The sequence below is a fragment of the Acomys russatus genome, chromosome 7, assembly GCF_903995435.1.
Source record: "Acomys russatus chromosome 7, mAcoRus1.1, whole genome shotgun sequence".
NCBI lineage: Eukaryota > Metazoa > Chordata > Mammalia > Rodentia > Muridae > Acomys > Acomys russatus.
In genome coordinates, this window is record NC_067143.1 from 29,346,288 (window position 1) to 29,372,769 (window position 26,482).

Below are 26,482 nucleotides of genomic sequence, written 5' to 3' on the forward strand. Positions count from 1 at the left end.
GCCTGCCACCTGTGCTTCTCACTGAGCCACCCGGCTCTCTCAGTTCAAGGTACCTGCTATGTGCAGAGAGCTTTCTAGAGGCTTTACCCAGTCTTCAAAGCTGACATGCACCCAACTGGAATTAATTACCCATCAATGGCACATATTTCTAGGGAGCACAGGACACCACATACAGTATGGGACCAACCAGAGTGAAAATGTCTATGCATTCATTAAGTCCCTTTCTCAATCTTGCAGGAATTTTGTAGCTTTCTTCTTCAGCAGTTTTCTGGGTGATTTTTTTTCTTTCTAAGATCAATCCACTGATAAGGTCTGAGAAAATGCCTTCCAATCCAGGCACAGTTGTGTTGTAGGTGAAATCTTATTTTCAGTGTCCTGGTTTACAGGAATGCCCTCTTCTGGAGTGCTGTTTTGTATATAATCCCTTGCATAGAAGTTGAGGTAGGTAGTGATGATTTCAGAAACAGAAGCTGTAACTGACATTTTCTTTGGGCCATTCTCCTCCTCCTCTTCTTCTTCAACCAATTTTGAACATTGGTTTCTTTTATGACAGTGTAGTTTTCTCAATGCAGAATAATTCCCAAAAGAATTTGAAGGGGAGGCTAGAGGGATGCTAAGTAGAGGAGTGTGAGGACTGAATGTACGGGGTCTCCACTCCCGTGTCACTGGGAAAACCTTGCACTTGTGGGTCCTCACTGCCACGGAGCACAGAGAGGCTTTACAGGAAATGCTTTCTCTCCCTTGTGGTCGAGGACACCAGCCACATTGAGCTCAAGTCCACGGGGTTGTGCTGTGTATTGGACTCAGGAACTCTTTCACTTGTTGCCCTGCCTTTGTGTTCCTGGTGGTTTTCTTTGTTCACCTCTTAATTATTGAATGGGGAATAGGGAAGATGTGACACAGCATAGACTCCATAGCTGGAGATACACTCCAGAAGAGAAACTAGTCTCTTCTGCCTGCACATTAACTGTAGACAAGAATAAGTGCTATGGAAGCAATTTTATAGACATTTCTTTAAGTAAAAATGAATACAAAGAACTCTGAAAAAAAAATGGTTGAACAAGTGGCTGAGTCCAATGAAGGCCACAGAAAGGACCTGCTTTGTATCTAATTGAACGAAATGCTTCTGTGTGTGACTAGCTCACAAGAGATTGGGGCAAAGGTGAGACTGAACCTCATGATGGATAAATGTGTATTTGGTTCTAGAGCATGGTCACCCATGGTTGCTGATGGGACATGCAACAGGAATTGTCTTTGGGGGTCTAATCGAAGCCTGCTCTTCTCTCTAAATTCTTTGAATAACCCCTGTGGCTAGATCTCTCATGGATTATTAACTTCTCAAGTATTCATCTCTTGCCTACAAATAATAAACAGTGCTTTTAAGAGGTTAAATGAAGGAAAGGTAAATCTTTCTGTAAGTTCCCCAGGACCTCCACAGAAAGAACATCAAGGGCCCAATAAACAAATTAGCCAAACAGAAACACTCTGGGTGGTGGTGGTGGGGGAGGCACATGCGCTGATGTCTTTAGCAACAGCTCCCTTTCTTCTATGACCACCTGCTTCCCTGTGAAGGTGAAGCTAGTTCCGTTAGGAAGGAAGCACTAGCCACTTTTTCAGCTGATTCAGTATCTTTTCGCATCAGGACAGAGGATGTTGAAATTGCATTTTCTTGGGGCTTTTACTCTGGAGAGAATAAATCATGTTGCCTCAGGAAGATAAAAACAATCACATAAATAACTGGGGCATGCTAAAGACGAGCCCAAAGGACCCACTGGTTTGGTGAACAGGCCTTCAAGGAAAGGTCTGGAGTGACCCACCCACTCCCCCAAAACCCCACAAATACAAAGACAAACAAACAAAAAAACAAAAAAACCAAAGCAATGATGAGGTAGGTACAACCTTCAAGGAATGCTGGTTTGATAAGCTTTGACTTTTAGGTAAGCTCAACTGCCAAGGATAACCAGGATGAAGGGTAAGACCCAGGCTGGAATGGGCATAAAGAAAGTGGGTGAGCATCCAGAGCTAGCTTCACAGGAGAGGTGAAACATCTAGGGCAGGCACCTGCCAGGATAACAAAGCACAGACTAGAACTGGATGCAGCTCTCCCCGGAGCTCCAGTAATGATTGCACAGAAGGACGGAAGCATCTCTAAGGTGCAGTCTCTCTAGGACAAGATGGACAAAATCAACTTGCTCAACCTGCCCATGGGAGGTGGGAGTCCAGCCAGTGACGTAATAAGCATGTGGAAGCCAAGCCAGCTTATTGGGAAGAGGCTTGGTAAGATATAGGAAGGCAGCTGTGGCTCTGTCCATGGAGAGGCACATGGATCCAGGGAAAGGGATGTGAATGCCGGGGCTGGGGGTAGACGAATGACAATAAAGTCCGAGGCTTGCAGGCTGCTGGGTCCAAGGCCGGCTGTTCAAGACTTGTTTACATACTGAGTATCCATTGAACATCACATACTGTATTGAGCAGTGCAGTGTGTTGTGCTGACAATATCCCCCCTCCCAGCTTTATATGGTAGGAGAGTCAGAAAGGAAACTGGTGGGGGGGGGGTTACTGAGGGCAGGACCACTGATGGATTCACAGCAGCCATATCAGTGCAGTGGAATCTAATTCTAGCTTCAGGTCGCGGAGGACACAATGACAATTTTTGTGCAGAACTCTGAATTTGGTGCCTTCACATGCACTTTAAGTCTCAGTACAGTTGTTTAATATTCCCACTTTACAGATGACACCAAGGCTCCATTGTGTCAGACCACTCAATCAATATTATGTCAGTAGTACGTGCTGCAAGGAGGATTGGATTTGGGTATGTTCTGACTCCAAGGCCTGTGCTCTTTTAAAACATGCCAAAGGCCACAGATATAGAATACACAGTTAGAAGCACACTCCGGTTAAGTGTGTTTTACTCAGAGACACAGGAAAGATAACAGAGATTACAGCACGAGGCAGAGAAAGAATTAAAATAGTGCTTTTAATATAATTTTTCAGCAAATGTACAGTATATACTTTATAACATGTATCTCTAAACTGCTCATCTGGAAAATATAAGCTGCAAAAATACAGGCTACCACGCTCAGAATCTATTAAGTATGTGCTTTTCGTCCTCTTCTCTTCTGGGAATCGGGATTTTTACACCCTCCTGTTAAAGCCGTGCCTCTGCTGATTTCTTTGGAACCGTTAAGAGTGTTCGGTCAGAGAAGCATCCCCAGAGGGGGTTTCCTAAAGCATGTCAGAAAGCCATCCCCACAGAAGCAAGAAGAGGGTTAGGCCAAAGGAAATTTGCACATCAGGTCAACCTGGCGTTTTAGAACTGATGCCCACTTTGGAGGGTCCCTGACCACATGCCGCCTCCTTAGTCCTTGTCACAGGCCTGCACTTGAGGCCTCAAAGGACCACACATCGGATAATCCACATGGGAACCTGTGGGTTCTTGGGCAGCACAGGGCTATGTCAGGCCTCGAGGTCTGTGGGTGGTGGTAATAGTGGTGGTGACGGTGGGCTGTGCCGAAGAGGACAGCCCTCAGCTTCGCACAAACGAGTCTTCTGAAGGTGACTGTGACTCAGGGCAGGTTTTCTCAGTCTCAATGTCTTGATACTCTGTGCCTAAAGAGAAAGGGAGGGGAAAAGAGCCAAAAGGAAAAAAGAAATGGGTCTTTTCTGAATTTCCTACTTTCTACTAGTCTTACATCGTAGCTTCGTGGCTTTCCAGCCAAAGGGGTGACCAGGAGTAACAGCAGTAAAGCTTAGCTTTTTCTCCATCTCACCCTCAACAGACCAGATTCCAAGCCCACAGACGCTCGTGAAGGCTGGATCTTTCAAAGCATATTTATCTGTACATTCATATTAATACTCATTTTGGGGATGATTAGGTGTACCCCAAACTTTGTCTTTCTTTTACATAAGTCATCAGTGATAGATGTTACTTGGACTCCAAATGTCACTTTGTATCTTTATTAAGAGGAGGCTGAGTACCAGGGAAAACCACTTGAACCACAGCCATGCTTTTTCCTGTAGCATTTGGGGTCACTGTTGTCCATTCATCCAGACAGTCACTGCATGCTGAGTAAGCACTCTCTTCACTGGAGCCAGGTCTGAGGCTAGGTCATGCCTGTGTAAACAATGCTGTGGCTTTATTTAAAAAAAGCATTAACATTTATCTCATCCCCTTGATAATCTGTAAGCCATGAAGAGCTCATTCGTGGCGACATATGACTTTCTTGTTCAACGGCAGGTATGGGGACACCACAGATATCCCTGGTAACTGATCTGCCATCTTTCAACTTTGGCCTGGTGGTTTAAAAGGCAACAGACTTTACACAGCATTTACAAGCAGAGACTTGGCCTAGAGAGGAGGAAACCCATGTTCTGTGCATGACTTTTTGGAAGGCTCACGTTCTTACAGTCTGCAGAGAGAGAGAGAGAGAGAGCGGGACATGGTGGCGCACGCCTTTAACCCCAGCACTCAGGAGGCAAAGGCAGGCAGATCTCTGAGTTCAAGGCTAGCCTAGTCTACAGAGCAAGTTTCAAGACATCTAAGACTACATAGAGAAACCCTTTATCAAAAACAAACAAACAAACAAACAAACAAACAAACAGCATGTCAGACCACCATCTCCACAGAAGCCAAGGTCAGGGCAGGGTGGGATGAAGGAAATTTGCATATGGGTTATCACTATTCTTTGTGGCTGGGCAGGAAAGAGAGCTGAGTTGCTTCTTAGTACAACTGCTGGGAAGTGTTGACATGGCTAAGGTGGGAGGAGGAAGGCTAATTGTTAGAGTGGTAGGTTTTCTCATTTTATGGTCCTGCGTTTGCAGAGGTCTTCTAGTTCTAGCTCATGTTTTTTTTTTTTTTTTAAACTATCAACTCTCAGTGGGAGTGGGACAGTGGGACGATAGGTAGATGCTCTGCTGGCTTCCAAGTTCCCACTTTGGTGGATGACGTGCTGGGCCAGTGAGAGGCATGGTTCAGGAATTACGAAGACCTGGTAGGGATTCTTGATGACCTAACTACCTGGTGACCTTGGGAACCTTGACTTTTCTGGGCTTTCCTTGTCTGATCTGTAAAGAGAGGGGAAATGACTTACCTGTCAGGGATGACATAAGAGGGCTGCTGGGATCAATTGGGGGTCTGCATTCTCAGACCTGGCATGAGGCTAGCAGGCGCTATAAAGAAGAGCCCCCAACCCCTTCTCCCTTTGAAGCGCTGGACTCAAGCTGTGTATTGGTTGTGTTCTTATAGTGAGCTCCCTGCATTTCACAGTTCTGCCTCATTTTATGGCCTCAGATTACACATGAAACAATTGTGCCAAAGTTATCTCCACAAGAGCCATTTTCTATTTGATTAGTATGAACTTAAGAAAAACAGTAAGGAAAAGGCATAAATTTCAACCTACAAAATGTCACCTCTCCAGAAAATCGGCTACATTATTCCATTTGCTCATAGCAAAATAATAATCACTTCTGCCTTATGGAAAATATTCAAGACATATGATTACTATCAGCCCTTGATTGTCGACTTGAGTTATTATAAAAATGGAAATGCCTAGATAGTCAGCTTCTCAAAGCCTGAAATCTGGATAGACTGACAGACAAAGTCAACATTTAGCATGTTTGAAGGCTCTAGGTCAGGGCTGAGCATGAGGTGCTATGATACCTCTTAAGAGATAGGGGTTGGGAGCTCTTGCCTGGAGCTGAATACAGCCTCCAAGATTCTTGATACATTTCAAAATGCATCCCTTTTCCTTTTCCCTGCCTATCTCGGGTGGAACTCTTTATAGAAATGGACCACTGAGAGCAGGGATAAAGAACATGGCTAAAAGAGGGAGAGCCGAATAGCTCCAGATTCCAGCTGCCATTGTGTCCTGTTTATTATAACAGGGGGCATACGGAGAGTGTGAGGCCTCCAGTCCATTTGTGCTGGAGGCTTTGAGGTTAGGCTTTCCCTGGAGGCAGAGAAGGTTCCCTCATTTCTTGCTTGGTAGGGAGAGATCATCTATCATGGTTGCCAACAGGCACTTTGGACTCACAGGCTTGCATTTGAAGCTCTTCTCAAGACCTTGAACCAATTCTCAATGCTTCCGAGCCTCATTTTCTTCCTCTGTGAAATGAAACTAGCAAATAGTTCCTGCCTCACAGGGCTAGTGTTAAGATTAAATGTGTTAATGCATGTCATCAGCCTGGCCCAGCAGCCAGTTCAGCGTAAATACCTGATAAATGCTAGTGACTATTGTTATCAACTAGCACTAGTGCGTACCAATTATTCTACCTGACAGATTGATTGGCTCTAGAGTGCCAATGTTTTATGTTGGTGCCAAGGAGGGAAAGGGTTTAAAAGCTCTATTCAGTGTCTGGATTCACTCTTCTTTTCCTGTTTCCTATCTTTCTCCCTCATGCATTTGTATCCGTCATTTATGGGGGGAAAGGTTTGATCAGTCTAGTTGAAATGCCAAGTGTCAGATTGGAGGGGACAATAGATTCTGTAGTTCAAATTCTTTATTGTGCTCAAAGGGGGAAAAAAAGGTTGCCTTAAACTACACAGTCTGATGACAAAAGGACACTTTCCCCATTTTTTAGAAACAAGTAGCATACTTGAATTAGACTTCTCTGGTCAGGGGCATTAGGGCTGATGGTCACCTATTTCAGGACCCTTTGGAGAAAAGACTCAGCCCATGCTATGGCCAAGATTTAGGGGCTAGATCTGCCTTACCTATGCTGAATTGTTGGTGTCTCCAAGATGGTACTGCCTCAGCACACCATGGTCTTCCCTTTAGCTACTGCCTGCCTTTGTAAAGAAAGCGTTGTTGGTACACAGCCCAGGCATTTGCTCATTTATTGCTTCAAGCCAATCTTGGGTGACATCAACAGGGTAAGTAGTTTTGACAGTCTGATGGCCTACAAGGCTTGAGGTATTTTACTAGATAATCCCAAACAAGAGTAATGCGTGGCCCTGCTTTGGTGGCCCTATCTGTGTGGTGGTTGGGGTGACTTTCTCCCTTGTCTTCTTAGTAACCATTAGGGAGACACCCACTGTTATTTATTATCTAGAACACTGCCTTCGTTTTTTTCTCCCCTTGATTACTGCAACCTATCGGTCAAAGCTTGCTGCCGCGATGAATCAGCTCTGAGTCAGCTCTCACATCGAGACAGAACCTGGCTTGGAACATTCTTTTTGCTGATTTTGTTTGTGTTCCAGTCTGTCCAGCTCACTGAGCTGTGAGCTCTTGGAGGAGAGGAGCCACATACTTAGTCTAGAGGATGGCACACAGCCCAACATTTTAGATGGAAGAATGAATACATCACGTCCAAGCGCCATGTCCTTGAGAGAAATAAACACTGCGGTGAAAAATTATGCTGTCATAAATGGTCTCTGCAAAGCATGAATGCTTGTCTTCATTTCTGAGGCAGGCATATATTCTTGAGGTACAGAAGCGCCATGTTTGAATTTCCCAGGGTAGGTTTGCTAAGCCATATTGGTTCCTGCCATGACTTGGCAGTAGCTGAGGTTCTCTACATGTGTGAAGAGCAAAGGAGGCTGTGTAGAGTAATGGGCTCCAGGTGTTACAGGAAGTGATCCTTAGGAAAAGCATGTGAACAACAGCAAAACCCTTCAGGCAGTAATAACCTGTCGTTGTGGCTCAGTTGTCCTATGAAGTTAGGGTTTTGTTCAGAGAGGTAGAATTTGGTGTGTGTTAGATGAGGTTGAATAAGTGAAAAGGAGAAAAGGGCAGGAGGAAAAGGACTAGGTTTGGGTCCCAAATGAATTTCCTAAACCGGATTTTCTTTCACTATCACCCTCTCTTGGGAAGCTTGGTGCCTCTTACATATTCAACCTGGATTCTTAACTTAAAGATTAAGTGCGTTGAAGGAAACACAGAGGAATAACCATGCCCCACTGTTTGGTACGGTCCCTGACATCTGGCCAGATAGCTGGTTGTCCCACCTATTAAAACAATCAGCTAAGAACGGCAAGAGCCAGAAAAGAAATACTTTCCATCTGTTAGACCGAGAAGCTTCTCACTTGGGCCTCCTTGCTCATCCCAACCAAACACACATAAAAAAATACAGTATGACTCCAATAAAACAGCAATAGTAACTTATTCTGTCCTTGATTGCTTGATCAGACAGTTGATTTCTACATACTGACATTTCTTATTTAATACTACCAAGTGATGTTTTTCAGGACTCTCCTGTAGGTCTTATGACACACCCCATGGTTGGCAAACCCAGGCTGATGAGGAACTCACTCCTCCCCAGGACCAGAAGCAGCACATGGCAGGAAAACCAGATGGGCAGACTGATGGCTGGCCAGCTACTGTGTCTCCTCAGGGCATTTGTCGGTGAGCCCATATACAGACTTAAGCTTTCTGTGTTCCTCTATAATGGCCTCTGCTGGAAGCTACTGGAGAGGACTGAGTAGGAACCACATCAAAACAGAATCTTTCACTCAGAAAATTCCCCAGGGATAGTGTGTCTAACTTCTAGTGACTGGCTGGCTGAGTGTCCTTGTGCAGCACATCCGTGGATTACCTCAGACCTACAAGCCTTTCAACAGTGTGAGGAGAAACTCCAGGGTACTACTAGATCTGAGGAGCTGAATGGAGGGATATCACACAACCCTCCTTGAAAAGTCATTCCTAGAGCAGCTATCCCACTGTGAGGTAGAGAAAAAGAAACAATTGTGAGTGAGAAGCACACACTCCTTTCTGCTTGCAAGATGTTAACTCTCAAATGGCTCCTCTGGAGCTTTTGGATTTCTTTATTATTTCGCTGTTAAGCACTAGCAGTGGGGTCCTTAGGGGAACTGAAAAAGATGGATTCTCTTGCTTTTTATTACCTGTGAGAAAAGTCTGGGCACCCCGTGGCTTTGTTATTATCCCCAGAGCTTCATGGCCTTCCTTGTGGAAGTGGGAAGGCAGTAACAAAGGCACAGGTGTTCCCTGACAGCACACAGCCTCAGCTGAGGGAAGAAAAGTGGGATTCCCACGTGTGGGAAGCAACACCGATACAAAGCATAAAACCTGCTTGGTCTACAAGTAAGAGTTACAAAGGTTGCAGCAGAGATCTTTTCATCCATCCTTGGGTACATTCAACTAAGATAATGGAGGAAGAGACTGCAGAAGAGACAACTCCAGCATTCATTTTCCAAGGTCTTCTCCATCCATCCCAGGCTTGTTTTCTGTATGTTCAAGGGAGATCTTATCAGGGAAGTTTTCATCTAGAATGCCACTCAAAGCCAGACAACCAAGGGGCTGGATGTAGCCTTAGATGCACAGTATTATATATATAAAATATGTATGTGTGTATATCTAATGCAAAAGGAAAATTAAAAGTAGATTGAATTTTCTCTTCTGTCATACATGAGAAAATTGAAAAATTTAAAGATAGCACAACATTCGTTGGAATCATTTTGCCACAGGGAGATTTTAAATTTATAAATAACTGTTGATATAAGTGAGCCCTGGAGTTGGGTTCCATTGCTATCTTTAAGAACATTTTAGGGGGAAAAAATCCAAGATACAAAGAGCTTAAAAATTATATTTTTTTTTCCAAAAAGCAAATCATCTCATGAAACAGAGTGTACATCCCAGGGCCTCAGTTTGGAGAGATACACAAGAGTAGAGAGAAGGGGAGTAACCCATTAGTCATTCATTTTCAAAACGAGACTGAACCAAAACCTGATCGGAATGTGCCTAAAGCCTTCAGAGCAACAAAACTTCCATTTTATGAACTGTTTGGAGAACTGTTCCCCCTTTCCTAGTGATGGTACTGATGAGCACCCCATGTTCATGAACAAGGATAGGCTAATGCTAGGCAGATAGACGGAAGGTCTGTTTTAGTAGCACCCTGAATGGAGCAGCGGACCACAGCCACACTGCATTTTCCTGGCTGTCCTTGCTGCTGTCTCCTTTACTTTGGGGCTATTATTACCCAGACCTCCCCACTTACACTATCAAAAATTTGGCACAACATCTCTTGTCTTTACTCTTCTGGCCTTATTCCTTCATTGCTTCAGGTGAATGATGAGTTTACCTGACGTTTAAGGTGGAAAATAAAGCCAAGCATCCCTTGTGGTCTATCCTTAGGGTATGTCTTCAACAAGGGTCAAAGAAGAGGCATGAAGGGTGAGACTTGCTATGTAGGTATGTGTTCCCATCTGACCCAATGCCTGATGGGAGAGGCCATATTGTCTTAAGTGTGCTGGTGTGAGAGTTTTCCCACATGGGACTCTTATCCCAGATGACAGGGCTGTTTTCGGAGGCTTAGCCACTTTCGACACATAGAATTCAGGACTGACCTGGGACCAGTCACTAACACTTTCATGTACCGGACATGTGGTCACTTAGGAGCTTGTGGGTTTATGATCACAGATATCAGAGAGCCTACTCAACAGCTGTCTCTCCTGTCCCCAGGGGCATGGCTCCCACCCACATAAACACATCCGAGTGAGTCTCCTTCACAGGCTGAAGGGAATGCCCATTGGGACATGAAGCATGGATATAAAAGAGCCTCCCATGACAGTGACATCATCATGGGCAATAAAGCCAGAAGGCAGGTATGCAACTTGTCACATTATCCTGTTATCTCAAATGTGATTATTTAAAAACTGCATTTATACTCTTCCCAGAGTATCTTTTTTCTCATAACACACTGTGGGTTTTTTTTTTTCACGGTATCAGAATAAGGATAAAAATTACAATAGATTAATTGCATCCCTTGAATCACTTTATATTTTTGGTGCATTAAAAAAGGAGAAAAGTAAAAGCTTTGTTAGTGACTGAAGGGTTAACACAGATTCTAGAAGTAGTTAAAAATAGTATTAGAGGATTATACATACAACAGTTGGAAACTCGTACGCTTTGTTTGTTTTTTTGTTGTTTCTGAAAAAAATGGCAAAATGTTTGGCAAATGTAAGCAAATGACGGGCTATATTGGGGCTCACCGGCTCTGAGCAGGTCAGTCATAGCCAGGTAGGGCCCATGGCTTCCTGAGGTCACACTGTGGGGCTGGTAGGGAGGAGGTGCTAAGAGATGGGGAAGTACATGCCCCCCAACTCCCCTTTGGGCCCTCAGTCTTGAACATGGAAATGGAGCTGGTGAAAGGTGCCAACCACAGACTCTAGTCCAGATCACCCATCTCTTAGACAACAGCTCTGGGGACTTGAACCACACGTAGACTGCGTAAGTGGTCTACACAGTGACCCATATTGTGAAAGTTGGAGAGAAGAGTGGGCTTCCACCCCTCCAACCTGTAACCCCCACACCCCACTGGAGGGAGAGGGTGTTTCTAGTGCTTAATCTGGCAATGTTTTCAACTTGAACTTGTGAATTTAGTAGACTTTTTAAAAAATGCTTTTTAAGTTTTGTATGTGTATGCATATCCAGCAACGTCCGTCCTCCAAGTTGGCCACAAGTGTTCCCTGAATTTGGCAGTGCCTGTTGCTTGTAGCTGTCGGCATCGTGAAAACCATGAGGTGCCTTCCAAGAAGATTCTGAGCCCAGCAGTGTGCATGTCCTCCAGGGCCATCTCATTCTCTCTTTATTATGAATCCTGACTGGCTCTGATTTTTAGAAAAGGACAAAGGTCTTATATGTATGCATGACTGCATGTGTGTGTGTGTGTGGGGGGGGGTACACATCTGTTTTGAAAACCTTTTTTCTTTTCCTTTTTTTTTTTTTTAAGAAAAATGACCCTTTGTTCACAAATACAGAGTTCAGCCCTCCTGTAGTCACTATAGAACGGATTCCATGTTTTCACACCATTCATGGTCTTCCAAGTTATAGATAAATTTTGTCCTATGTGTCTGGTGTGCGGGCACAGGGTCCCTACCCAGATTGTCTAGGGTCAGAGTAGAGGCAAAGAACTCACTGGTGCTCAGCCCGCCCTCGTGGTTTTTGATGTAGCGTTTATAGTTTTTCCGCAGGCACTGCCACGTGGTGGTGTAGAGGATGAAGGCAAAGGACTTGAGCGCGATGGCAATGCTGACGTACAAGTATCTGTAGACCACATTGTCGTAGAGGACACAGGCGCCTTGCTCCCCACAGAAGCTGCTCCAGAACAGACAGGTGGAGTCGATGCCAGCCCCAAAGATGAGAGGTGGGGGAATGAAACCTGTGAGAGGGAAGAGAGCATTTCAGATTCCGATAGATGACCCACTGCAGACAAGGACTCCTCCATCCCTGGCATTCCTGGCTGTGCTTTTGTTTACCTACGGGGATCACTGGGCTCTACAATGCACTGGTTCAAACTATGTGAATGCAAATCCCAGCTCTGCCTTCATTATCCAGACAAAACCATTGAGCCCTCTGTGCCTGAAGCTAGCTAAGCTAATACGGGAAAAGCCTTTAGGATGGTATATTGTATCTGTTAACTGTGACATGGTTGCTCGGTAGAAGTGACAGCTGTCATTATTCTGAGAGGGGATAAAGGCTTTTCTGGAGCCTTCTTACTATTAGCCTCCTAGAGGGAATTTCAAAGAGGTGTGTGGCTCTGCTCGTTGCCCTTTTGAATGGCATTTGCAGGGCCTTGTGAGCTGCCAACTGGAGGCACCAGGGGCCAGCAGTAGAACGTGAATAGGTCATACTGTGTGAGCACATAAATGGACACACTTATAGTTTAAAATGGGAAATGTGACACGTATTCATGATTATTGTTTGTCCCGTTATTAAACTGTTGTGAATTCTTCTCACGCAGAGCTGGCAGCAGATACCCACAGCCATCCTCAGAAATGTAAGATGAGATGAAAACTGTTCTTATTCTTAACTCAGGCCCATGGCAATCTGCTGGTTGACTTGCCAGCTCTTGTCCCTTCGCTCAAGGGTCATTTGACCTGCCTTAGACCAACAACCGATGGCCAAAAGCCCCAGTGTTGGAGATACAGCTCAGTCATTATCTTTTCTTTTCTTTCTTTCTTTTAAAAATTACATCTTGTTATATTGCATAGGCTGGTCTTAATTCATGGGTTTGTGTGATCTTCCTCTTTCAGCATCTAGTGTACCTGGATTACAGGTACGTGAGTGCCTGCCACTACTCTGGGCTCAGTCATTAGTATCTTGTGTGTGTGTATGTATGTAAACCAGAGGTCAGCTATCTTATGAGACAGGATTTCTGATTGCCTTGGGACTGGCCCGTTTAGTTATGTTGGCTGCTCAGGGACTGTCAGAGACTCACTTGTTTGTGCTGCACTCCCAGCCTTGGAGTTGCAACCGTTTTTTGTTGGTTTACTTGTTTTAATGTGAGAATCAGGTCCTGCTTGCATGGTAGCACCTTACCAACTGAGCCAGATTCCTAGCCCTGGTCATTAGAATTTTGAAAATAAAATATAAGCCTTAGGTTTGATCCTTAGCACTGAAAAAAAAAAATCCCAAGTGATTCTGGTCTGTTTTGAGAAGCCTTATTTGTTGGACGAGGAAGAAAAATGAATAAGTTATTAATACAAATTCATTGTTCAGGAATTCTACCATTCCCTGAGGCTAGAATATGGGACCAATCAGCTTCAGTGACAGACCACAATTGTGAGACATGAAGGCTGCAATTAGAGAGGGATAATCCTGAGACTGTAGGACTGGTCTGCCAGCTCTCTGAAGTGTTGTTCCTTTCAGGGCCAGTCCTGACTCAAAGTTCACTTTTCATTGGAGGCCTTTGATTGCATGTAGACCCCTTGACCAGAAAAATAGATGCATTCTCCAAGCCAAGCATACATTTTAGGGTTCAGAGACCCACAAACTCCATCCACAGTGGCCAGAGCCACACATGGTCTTTCAGATATTTAGATAATACAGCACCACCATGCTGAGGGGCTGGGGGGGAGGTGTGGGACTAAGGGATGGGAGAGCTGCATGGTGATGGCTTCAGCACTTCCTTGTTTTAAGACAGGCCTGAATGGATTGGTGGGGTCTATATCTTGGTGTCTTGGCCCCTTCTCCTAAGTCTGCTGCTTGTTACCTCAGAGAGAAACCGCACAAGATGGATTCTATTGGAATCCTCATTAAACTCCTCAAGCAGCTTGATTTAATAAATACTGTAAGCTCAGAATCCATTACAAGCTGTTCTCTGCTCCCGGTGCAGACTTCTTCGCTCCTGCAGAACGGAAACATGCCTGCCCCACTCCCTGTGGCACCAAGGCTGCTCAGGAGTTCGTGTCTTCCCCACTAGGTTAGCTGGAGCATGCTCTGTCCACTCCAACATGGAGAGATTTCCATGGCAACTGATGCACATGTGGATGGCTCTGCAGCCAAATGGCACTGATTTGACCTATTCTCTGGCACAGTGGGGCAGTGTAAATCCATTCACCTTTCCTGATTCTTGTGGTTTTATTTCATGATTAGATGCCAAATGCTCTGCCTACCTATTGTGGCCAATCTTGAGATCATTAGCTTCTGCCTTAGATGCTAGTCACCCAGCAGTGAAGAGCCAATACTGATGGGCACCCTTTTCACAGGACATCCCGTTGAAAAAGTCTGCCACAGGGAGAACTTAGAGTTTGGTGTCCCTTACTCCATAATACACGGATTCTTGGACACAATGGCAAGTTTGGCAAATCAGAATATATATATATTTAGAACATTACAGGACATCTGGAGTGTAAAGGAGCCATTTGCTAGTACTTGTATAAGTTCAAACTCATTATGCAACTAACTCCTTCATGATTCTGTCTCTGGGTGAGAGTTCTGATTTATAATATTCAGTTTGTCTTTAAGTAGGGAATGCGTACTCTGTGCTTCAAAGGTGTCAGTTTTATGCAATTGTCAGGTTCCCCTAGCAGACAGTGATATCCCTGAAAGAACTAGAAACAGCCTTCAAGTAGTTAGAAAGCCAAGTGTCCATCAAGTTTTCCACGCTATACTCAAGATCTTAGCGACATCGGTGATGTAGATGAGAGAGGTTTTTTGTTTGTTTGTTTGTTTTTTTAAGGAGCTGAAAACTCTGAGGCATTCCACTTGATCTCTCAGTGCCTCCATATAAGATGGGGCTAATATCACCATCTCGGGCTCAAATGATGTGCATGTTTTTGCAAGAGGCATGACCCCATTCACATGGCCAGAACTTTTACTAATTCATTCATCTTATACAGGGACTTAAGGTGAGACTTTAGAATAAATGTTAGGCCTGGTAACCAGAGAATAGTCTTCACGAGACTTCTTTTATATTTCTACATATGGCATTAGCTTTCTTTTCTGCTAAATGACACCCTTCCCCTTTGTTGAGTTGCAATCCTCTACCAAAGGTGGACTCTTAAGTTATCAGAACTTAAATTCCTGGATTAGAGGGACTGCAGAGATGCAGGTCTGAAGCACCCTTTTTCTCTGGAAGTCTTTGCTACTCTGGAACTCCACTGAGTGATCACTCATCAGACTCCTATCCTCCTGACTTATTTTCACATCCAGCCATTCATCTGTATGTATTTATGAATTCACTGAACTGAATGGAAAAATAAAAACAAGCTTTGTGCAGAAGATGCTGTCTCACCTTGAGACCACTGAGAGATTTCTATACTATTAGTAACCATCACCTCAACCGCCCCAGCACTGCAGAGGGTGCAGCTCCATCTATCACGATTCCTTCCATAACTCATAACTTCTTTTATTGTACAGAGACAGAGGCTGAGAACCCAAACCTAGTAATTTACTTTGCTTCTAATTCAAAGATCATTAGTGTAAGACATTTTAGACCTCTTATCTTGGATTTCCAGGGTGAGCGAGAACAGTTTATTTACCTCCCGCTAAGCTTGTGGAAGCTCTGTTTTGAAGTGTGAAGAGAGAGAAACACCCAGGAGTTCAGATCTTTGCCAACCAGAGAGCTCTGCTTCCTCTGGGCTTGTTAATGCATGGAGAAACTGGGAGCCTGATTTGTCAACAAGCTTCTCTGGTACCTGGCAGAATGCTGTTGGCAGTACTGGCAGACACTTGTCAGCAGGAAGAGACACTTAGTTGTCTGTTGTCCTCACCACCTTTCTTTTCCATAGAGGACCCCCAGCTGACATCTGGGGTTCCTCTGATGAAAGAGGACTTTTCCCTTCCAACTCTGCCACTTGGGAACTGTGGTACATCGTGAAAGCCACACAACTTCGCTGAATCTCAGCCTCTTTATAAAATGGGAACACTTACTTTCTTGGTGTAAGGGTGTATTTCATGTGTATGTGCCTATGCTTGTGCAAGTGCAGGTGGGTATGAAGGACAGGAGTTAACATTAAGTGTCTTTCTCAACCCCCTCCATTTTGTTTATTTATTGAGACTGAGTTTCTCACTGTACCTGAAAGTTGCTGATTGGCTGGCTTGCCAGTGAGTTCTAGACATAAGCCCATCTCTGCTTCCCACGTGCTCAGGGAGTGCAGGCAAATGCCACTAAGACTGCCTTCCTCACAGGAGCTGGGAATTAAAACTTGTGTCCTCAAGTTCTGTAAGGACTGAACCATCTCCTTAGCACCCAAACTGTACTTTAGTCTGGAGCTTAATTTGTTTTTTGGTTGAGAAAGTGTGGGTGGAGAATGCTCACCAAATCAGGTGCTTACTGCATTTTTAGGGTTTTGCCCCGAATCCCTTTGCCTAATGAACACCCACCCTCTTTTTAAAAACCCCAACTCCACAGGAACAAATGTGCTACAAAAAATCATTTCAAGCCAAGAGTTGGTGGGTCACCCCGTAAGAGCGAGTCTATTTTGGGGGACAATCAGGGGCTTCTAGAAGAGGGGCCAGGTATCCGTCAGTGTCTCTTCTTGCTTGAGCATCTTCAGTCTGATATACACTCTTGTTATAGAAGCAATGAGGAGGCAGGGTCGCAGTGGTGGAATATTTTGTTAGACACCATGTGTTCCTCTTTTCCTTGGAGTCTGTAAGAGCATTTCATTCCTCTTTGTGTATCCTGGACAAGAGCTTGTGTGTGAAACATGCCTCAGAAGGGCCTTCATAATGTTTGGCAGGGTATATGACAAGCTCAATGGTACTCACTATTTCAAAAAAGATTAAAAGGATCAAATCCTCCTTATACTCTTGCTCAAATGTATATATGTACATATATCTGTATACACACGCACATACATATATGCATATAGATATAAATATCTACACATATATACTTACATATATACATATGTACACACACACAGTATGTGAGTAAAGCTTGCTATGCTGCTTAACAAGAGTCTCTGTTTTTCCAGAATCTATTAACAGAGATTAATCCTCAGGGCCCCTGTATCTTGGCTTTTTCATTCACTCCCATGGTTGAGAGGAAGACCAATTCGTATCCTTTGGTCTCAACTTAAAGAGTGAATTGAAAAGCTTTTGTAAGAAAAATAAATCCACGTTCATTTACAGGACAAAACGGAGGCTGAAAATAACTGTGCCGTTTACATTTAGAAAGATAATGGTCCCTTCCTCTTCAGCTCACCTGCCAAGATCTGAATCCACCCCAGAGTCTCTATTCAACCTGGAGCAATTACTGTTACAGCCAGCTCCAGCTGGAGGAGAATGTCAAAAGGTGTATTCTCCTGAAGATTGATGCATTTCTCTCTTTCAGCAATGCCAAGAAAGAGACCAGACTGTTGACATCAGCAGGTGCTTTCCAGGGACACCTGCTGCTCACTTTTCTGAATTTTGAGAAGACAGGAGCTATGCATTCTCACCTCCTTCCTGGGCCCTTTGTTAAAAAGTCAGAAAAGTGTCCAGAGCTTAAGTAGCCTGCCCAAGGCCACCTTCACAGGAATGGCTGAGAGGTCAGCCTGGCCACAGAGGGGTCTGTGGTCAATGTGGTATCACTCCAGGCCAGGTAAGAGGAGTGGAGTCTGCACAGGCAGACAACAGGGGCTGTCTCTAGACCCTGGTGTGCAGCTGGTGCCAACCAACTGTGGATAAAACAGGACCACCAGTGAGGGGAGAAGCTCTCCCTGCTTCCCGACACTAATTCTTGCTCCTGCCCACATGGGGTCCTTGAGTGCATGGAGCTTACTTTTTCTGATAAAGCACGAACTAATGTGTGTATTTCCACTCACCTGTATACTCTTCTGTCCCGTACTATGCTCGGGGCCAGAGTCCAGCAAACCCACAAAGATCTGCATCAGGTTTCTAAGAAATGCCTTTCTAGAGTCATTCATGATTCAAAGACAAGCTCCAAGGCCAGGCAGCGCAGGAATGTACCTGCATATGCAGATGCACATGCGCACAGAACCTTCCAATGTTGTCTGCCTAGCAGGACAGTTCTGTCAAGCCAAGCATGGTGACTGGTGGGCGCAGACTTCGTGATCAAGTCCAGCCTATTCTCAGTGCCTTTGAGACCTTTGGTTGGTTGCATCTTTTCTGTTGGTCCCTTCAGGGCTTCTGAGAATGCCGGGACTCGAACTTAAACATCAACTTCATCTTGGTCTCTGTTTCTTCTTTGCTCAATGTACTTAGGTGGCTACAGAGATAGGGAGGTGGTTTAACAGACACTGTCTCTACTCTGTAGCCATCACTGGTCCTGGCCTTTCAGGACTCCTGTTAAAGTCTTGATCAGCATAGTCTCACATGGTGTCTGTGTGTGTGTGCGTGTGAGCGTGTGTGTGTGCGCGTGCGTGCGTGTGTGCGTGCATGTGTGTGTGTGTGTGATTCATTAGCTGTTTTCTACCTTAATTTTTGAGATAAGGTCTCTCATTGACTCTGGAGTCCACCTATTTGTCTTGGCTGGCTAGCAAACACCAGAGATCCTCCTATCTCTGCCTCCCCAGGTTTGGGATCATAGCTTTTTCCGTGGGTTCTGTGGATTCCCAACTCAGGTCCTTATACTTGTGCAACAAGCACTTTACCAAATGAGGCACCATCTCCCCAGCCACACCCTGATGCTCTTGAGCAGCTGTCCTGCATCCTACCAGCCTCGCTCCCAGGCTGATCTTCTTTCATCACACCACCGAATGTGAATCCACGCGTCCACCTGAGACCTGCTCTGCTCCATCGCTGGGTGGAGCCTTTCCCCCTTGAAATTCAAGGTGGTCCACATCTCTGCTCACAGTAAGTCTTCCCCTCACCTGCCTCACCCCTACTCTCAGGCCCTTAAGGCAGGATGGTGTCTCCGGCCCTTCACATTCTTTGCGGATGTCTTACAAGAAGACCTCGGTACATGCTCAGTTGATGTGACATCCATGGCAGAAAGTTGACCTTAGGGGCTTCAGCTGTTTGCTTTAGCAGGGCTGGGGAATCAAACCTATGGCTTTATACTTGCAAGGAAGTGCTCTACCACTGCACAGCACCTCTAGCCCCAGGACTGAGATTCTTGATCAGACTCATGAACGAATGGTTGACCTATAACCCAGACAGAAAAGCAATCATCAGTTTGCAAGAAGCAGGAAGAGAAGGGATCCAACACTCTGGCACTGTGCTGAGGGAGCATCCAGTTCTTTCTTAGTTGACTGACCCTCTTCCAGTTCTGTGGCCTCTTTCTCTGCTCCACTTCTGCCACTGCCCTGGATGACACAAACTGGATACGTGTTACCACACTCTTTCCTTTTAATAGCTTGCTCTCAATGCTTAAGCAGTTTGCCCTGTTTCTCTCTCTGGTCAGCCGGGCTTCAGGTTTTGTCATGTCTTAACATCTCTGAGATTTTAAAGCTAGATACAGCAGCTCAGGTCACGGTTTCCAAGTCTTCACTCACTGCTCACTGCATACCACTAGTTCCTATAGCCCCATCCCATCAACTTTTTATGATTCCTTTATGTCTGTGCCACTTTCTGTGACCTCCCATTTTACCTCTTCTTTAGTTAGCCCAGGCACAACCGTCAGTCACGTTAGCTTCACTTCTGTCACTAGCCTCACTATATTTTAAAGATGGTCTCACGTAGCCCAGGCTTTCTGTGTAGACATGGATGACCTTGGTCCTTGTGCTCCTGCCTTCCCCTGTTGAGTTATGAAAGCCACTGGACAAATGTTGCTACTTAAATGAAAAGCAATAAAAGTGAAATAAAGGAGACCCCCTACAAGCTATGTTCCATGTGCTCAAAAGCCATATATGATGAAAATACAGAATCTTGCTTTTGTCACCCTAGGACAGCCCAGTCATGGTTCATGATTCTCCTCACCTTCCCCCTACCCCATCTGCCTATCTCCAGTCCATATTCCTGCATATTTCGAACCATTCTGAGACACACAATGCAATGTAAATAACTGTATTAAGTATTTTATACTATTGCTTAAGAAGCAGTGATAGGAAAAGCCAGTGTGGGCATTCTCAGTATGGACACTCTTCTTATTTTAATGAAAATTAAAAATATAATGTGCTTTCCCTTTTGTCTATTTGAAACTTGCAGAGGTGGAAAGCCAGTTCAGAGACTAAGCCATGAAGGTCCTTCCTCGTTAATTTTTAGCACCACCATCTCAATGCAAACCCTTCTCTCAACTCCAATTGACTGTACCTTATTCGGTCCCTAGCCTGCACCCCTTTCTGAAATACACAATGGACTTTGCCCCTCCTGTAGTAAAGGCTACTAGCAGCTTCTACTTGCCTTAAAGATAGAGTGCAAAGCTACCCAAGGGGCAAGAGACCTTTCTCATCAAGTTCCTAGCTCTCTACCTTTACCAGCCCCATGTGATGCTGCTCCTGCCTCGCCCCACTTGCCTCAATGAGGTCTCTGCAGCCTGTAAGCCTTATCCTTGTAGGTCCTTCCATCTAAAGCACTCTTTCTTCTTCCTGTACATCTTCATAGCCCTTACTTATTCTCTGCTCAGGGTATCATACCTGAATCCCAAGGCAAAGTTAGGTGGTCCTTCCCCAAGTCACTGTTGGCCTGGTATGGGCTCCATCACAGATCTTGTCACAGTCAACTTGAATGTCCCCATTGTATTCTCATTACCCACATGGGGCACCACAAGGGTTGGCAGTGTCATGAGGTCTGATTTATTCATTGGCCTTGCATTAACAATAATGGCCGTTAATCTTACTGGGTGCTGGAGGAGATGGAATTAGGCCAGATGCCAAGACTTCTCTCCTAAGCCGCTTTTAATTAAAAGATGAGACAGTGTCATATCCTCTCAGCACAGGGCTTTCCAAACTGATTTGTGACCCATAATGGGCAATAGAATCAATATGCTGGGTCATGACCAACTTTTCAAAAAGCATGCAGTAGAATAGAAAATATCAGGATGTGTTATCCGTATTAAAGGTGTTTTTCCATGAAATTTTTGTTTCAGCTATATCTATGCATATGCATGTGTCTAATGGGCCATAACAATAAAGTTATCTCTTGCTCTGGCTTACAATCACAGAAACAGAAATCCCTGCTCTTGATGGTGTGTGCCTGCCATTCCTGAGGCTGACAGACAGATTCTGGGTTGGCTACAGAGCAGGGAGGGATTAACGCATCACCTTATGATCCTTCAGCTTTTTTTTTTTTTTTTAATCTCCAATTATCCTATAGTTTCAGAAATAACGTATTCTTTTAAAATTTTGTGCAATCAAGATTATTATGAAGGACAGGCTCTTTGCAGATATGTGTGTGTGTGTCTCGCATGGTCCGTGAGCTCAGAACACAGGAGGTGCTGCGGAAGGGTCAACTTGTTGTGTAACTGTGGAGTGGTTCTTCCACTTTCCAGAAGGAGGCTTGCCTAACCTGTTGGTACTTCATGTCCATCATTTCTACCTACCATTGGATTGGATGCTGGTCTTCAGGCACTTTCCAAATTTTGTTTGCGATGTCTTGACTTGTTTGAGATGTTTGACTGGCCTTGAGTTTTTCCACACAGGCAAGTCCAGTGCTTCGCAACCTTCTTAACATAGCAACCCTTTAATACTGTGCTGACCCCAACCACAATATTATTTTTATTGCTACTTCACAACTGTAATTTTACTACTGTTAAGAATCATAATGAAAATATCTGATAGGCTACCTCTGTGAAAGGGTCATTCAACCCCAAAAGGAGTCATGACCCACAGGTTGAGAACCACTGGGTTAGGTGCTGACATGGGTTTTCCAGGGATCTACCTTTCTTTACCTTCTTCATGGGATCACTGGCATGCCCAATGGCACCTAAGTTTCTATATGACTTGGGAGATCTGAACACAGGTCCTCATTCTTGTGAGTCAAGTGCTTTACTGGCCAAGACATTTCCTTAGCCCTGATGCTTTAGGCTGTGTGTAGAGTTCTTAATGCAGTTTACAGAAGCAGAAACCTCTACAGCAACTCTACCTCCACCTTCTTTTGAGCCCTGATATGGGCAAACTCTCAAGGTCAGGGCTATGGTCACCTGCCTTGGCATGGCCTGGGAGCTCAGAACCCTGGAGGTGATCAGCAAATGTCATTTTGTTGCAACACTATGTGTGTAATGATTTTACCATGTTCCAAAAGGAGGCTCTCTGACTTGTTGGTATTTCATGTGTATTTATCTCACCAACTGCTCAGCTGCTGAGGGTGTGGGATGCGATAATACATCTATCTACACTTCCAGTGACACCAAAAAATCAGTATCATTCTATCTGATTATTTTTGAGCTATCACAGCTTCCAAGAAAGGCCTGTATGCTTTAATTTGAAAGACAGCTTAACGTTTTTCATCTGGGACATCTTCACACAAGACAAAGATGTCCCATGCATCAACATATGCAGACTGACCAGGTTCTGACATCTGGTTCAAAGGGAACAGGGATGATGATGGGGACTGATTATTACTGTAGACTACAGCGGGAGAAACTTATGGTGTATGTTTCCTTTATAAAGAATGGGTTTCTTCTCTTTGGGTGTTTATCAATTACATAGGAACTAACAGAATTATAAATGTAGATATTCAAAGGTTTCAGTTTAGAAAACATATACTCTTATTACTCAAAACTGTCTGGTACCCAATATTTTTCCATACACACACACACACACACACACACACACACACACACACACACACACGCTTTATGATCATCTGAATATATTGGATAATAGGCCACCATTGTCCCCTCTACATGACATGAGTCCTTTCCAAGTCTATAAACATTCTTCTTTCCAGAACTTTAAAGGCACATGCCTCCTACTAGGATTACAGACCATCACTGATTTAACTAATTCCCTGCTGTTGGACATTTGTGATGCTGGTAAGTTGTTTTTGCAAACCTCAAATTTTTAGTTCTAGATCTTTGTGTTCACCCATGATTACATACTTCCACTGAGAGCTTTATGTTTACTCTTAAGGTGCAGGCCACAGTTGCCTCCCTTTCTACCCTCAGTTTCCATGTAAAGTCATTCAAGTTATTCTTATCTCAGCTTTGCCATAAGCAGAAGAGCATGACACAGGTGGGGACAGGGCACCTGTTGGAAACCCAAGGTAAATAAATATATTTGAATAACTGGATGAGTATTAAAATAAAACGAGTCAAGGTAAATAAAAGTAATTGAATAATTGAAATGAATATATTGGAAAGACTGCAAGAGGATGGGTTTGTGGCCTTTTGCTTCCAACAGGCAGCCCAGAAAGAAAGCATAGCTCAGGTGGTTCATGACTTTCTTAACGTCAACTTGACAAAAGCTAGAGTCATCCGGAAAGAGGGAACACTACTTGCGAAAAAATGCTTCTATCAGGTTGACCTGTAGGCAAGTCCTGGGGCATTTTCTTGGTTAATGATTGATGTGGGTGGCCCAGCCCACTGTAGGACTCCTATGTGTCCATGCATTGAATAAGAAAGCAAACCAAAGGAGACAATCAACAGTGTTCCTATATGAATTCTGCTTCAGTTCCTGCCTTCAGGTTCCCTCAATGACAGACTGTGATCCATTTAAGCCGAATAAACCCTTTCCTCCTCCCAGGTTGCTTTTGGCCATGGTATTTAGTACAGCAACAGAAAGAAAACTAGTACTAAATTGTACCACTAAAAATTACCTCCCATTTGGTATTACTTCATTTTCTCTGTAGCTAATTAAAATTCAGGGTGACATGAGGACCAGAGTAGGTATACATGACACCTGTGACATCAGAGGGGTCTAGAATGGTAGTGTCTGATCTTGGAGTAAAAATTTCAGATTTAAAGTGATGGTTAGTTTTAAAATTTCAATGTGACAGACCAAGAATCACCCGAGAAAGGAGTCTCAGTACAGGGCTGTCTGGATGAGGTTGGCCTATGTGCATGTCTGTGGGGACTGTCTTGACTGTGTTATTTGAGGTAGGAAGACCCACTTATTGTGAGTTGCACTACTGCATGGGGTTTGAGTCCTTGACAGTATACAAATGGGAAAATGAGGGAGCCTAACACAGGCATGTACACATTCATTCTCTCTCTCCTCTACAAGGTGGATGTGCCAGCTGCTTCAGGCCCCTGCAGCCTTGACTTCTGGCAATGACAAACAACAATCTGGAATTGTGAGCAAAATAAACTCTGTCTCCCCTAAAATTGCTTGTGTCAGGGTGCTTTGCCATTGCAACAGGAATGAAAGTAGGACACTAATAAATAAACATGATAGGAAAAAGAAAAGAGGCAAATTCAGGAATTGGGACAATTTCACCCATCCTTACTCACCTGGTAGTACACACCCAATTCATTATGGAGAGAATGAAGAGACAATACGTACCCAACAAACGGAGAAGGAGAAAAAGAACTCCCAGCGCGTAAGACTTGAGTTCAGGGCTGACTGTCCTACATAAAGAGAGATGGAGGGGAGAAAAAGATTCTTATCACCCCATTTTAATTAACAGACCCAGAGTTATTTGTCGCTGTCCATCAGATCCTACCTTAGAAAATGACTAATAGGTTTTTTTTCTTGCTAAAAGTCTAAAAATTGGCTGCAACTGTGGTACCAAGATAAGTTTAGGAATTAAGTGGTTGTTTTTTTTTTTTTTTAAATAACTTGAGCTAGAAAGACTGGATGTAAATTGTTACATGAAGTCTATACTTAGAACCCTGTGCCTTAGTTCCAAGAAGGAAGCACCATAGGTGGGGGGGGGGGTGCGCCTACGGGAACACCAGCTCAGCAAATTATGGAAGAACAGCTGGAACCATGAATGTCCTTGTGTCATTTTGTAAAATCCACCAGGTTTTCACTCACTGGCATTCCAGATGGGGCAGCTGGGACACAGGCAGGGGCATCAAGTTTTAGTACCTTGTAATCTTGAAAGGTTCCTTCTAAGAGCCACTGGACTTTGGTTTGAAGTAACTCAGTCATCCTGACCCGAGTTTACCATCTTAATTACATGTTCTCCAGGGTGTAACATTTTTTAGAAGTGAGGGTCACAGTAGAGTCAGGTTTGGGAGATTTTAGATAGGTGGGTCCACACAGCACATCCCAAATATCCCCCATAATTCCTCTTAAACTTATAGCTAGGATTTATTCAATACTTGCCTTCCCCCCCCCCCCCAACACTAAGGATTACTTGCATTGTGTGACCTCAACTCTAGCTTTATATCCAGCACCCAGCCTGGCTGCAGGAATACATAAGTGGCTGGCAAGCTGGGCAGATGTCTTTAACTTACCACCCAGGCAATATCTACCTGTGCTTTTATGGTGAAGGCCTCTGAGGGAAAGAGATTGGACAACATACACATGGGCTTCAGGTTATTCAGAGTGTCACCTCTTATTATCAGTTGCTACTGTGTTCCCTTATGGGACAGAGGGACCTGCATGACTATACTTCTTGAAAGGCTTGTCTTAGCCATGGAACCAGTTCATTATGGTTGAAACTTAAACATGCTGGAGTATTTCAGTGTGGCTGGAAGATTAGAGACCAGACCTACACAATGCAGTGTGGGTGTAGGATTTGGTCTTGTATAAAATAAGGGTTAGGAACAAAGTTACTAGTAGATTATGTGATGTAACAGGTGTAAATCTGTCTATTGACTGGGTGGGTAGAGTGTGAGTGTGTGTGCGTGAGTGTGTGCATGTATGTGTAGGCAAGAAGTAAATGTCAGATGTCTTCCTCAGCCTCACTCTATCTTATTTTTGAGAGTCTTTCACTGAACCTACGTGCCAGGACTTGCTTACCTTTGCCTTCCTAGCATGATGGCTACCCAGGACCCACTGTACCTAGCATCTCTGTGGGTCCTGGGGATCTAACCTCAGGTCCTTGTACTTATACGATAGGCACTTAACTGACTGAGTAATGTTGCTGAGCTTAGAGCAATACTTGTAAATGATCTCAAGGTCATTTATTCATCAAGTCATTGGCAGTCATCTGGTTTTCTATGACCTAGGTTGGGCCTTGGTGTGCATACCTTTTTGTTATAACAGGTCAAACCATCAAACCAAAATGAGTTGCATGTTTATTATATATACTGATTCTGTCTTCCTCAAAGGTTCCCATTCAAGCCTAACCCCTAAAGTGATAGTGGGACTTTTGAGAGGAGCTTAGACCCTGAAGGTGGGGCCTGCAAGAATGGATTAGTGCCCTTAGCAAAATAATCAATCAATCAATAAATAGATATATAAATGAAAGATTCTTTGTCTCTTCACCATCTTGGGACTTGGGTGAATCTATGTCCTAGAAGTGGTCCTTGCCAGTTAGCCTAGCCTTGATCTTCAACTTCTAGTCTCCAGACCCATGAGAAACAA

General features: G+C 44.2%; 1 protein-coding gene across 1 annotated transcript in view; it reads right to left on the reverse strand.

Moving 5' to 3' along the window:
- Nucleotides 1-2,935: 2,935 nt before the first annotated feature.
- Slco3a1 (solute carrier organic anion transporter family member 3A1) overlaps nucleotides 2,936-26,482 on the reverse strand; it is a 294,528-nt gene continuing 270,981 nt past the window's right edge. Inside the window, 3 exon segments of the mRNA XM_051148731.1 lie at nucleotides 2,936-3,609; nucleotides 11,872-12,114; nucleotides 24,509-24,573. Of these exon segments, the coding sequence (XP_051004688.1) occupies nucleotides 3,527-3,609; nucleotides 11,872-12,114; nucleotides 24,509-24,573 (391 nt within the window). The 3' untranslated portion in view covers nucleotides 2,936-3,526.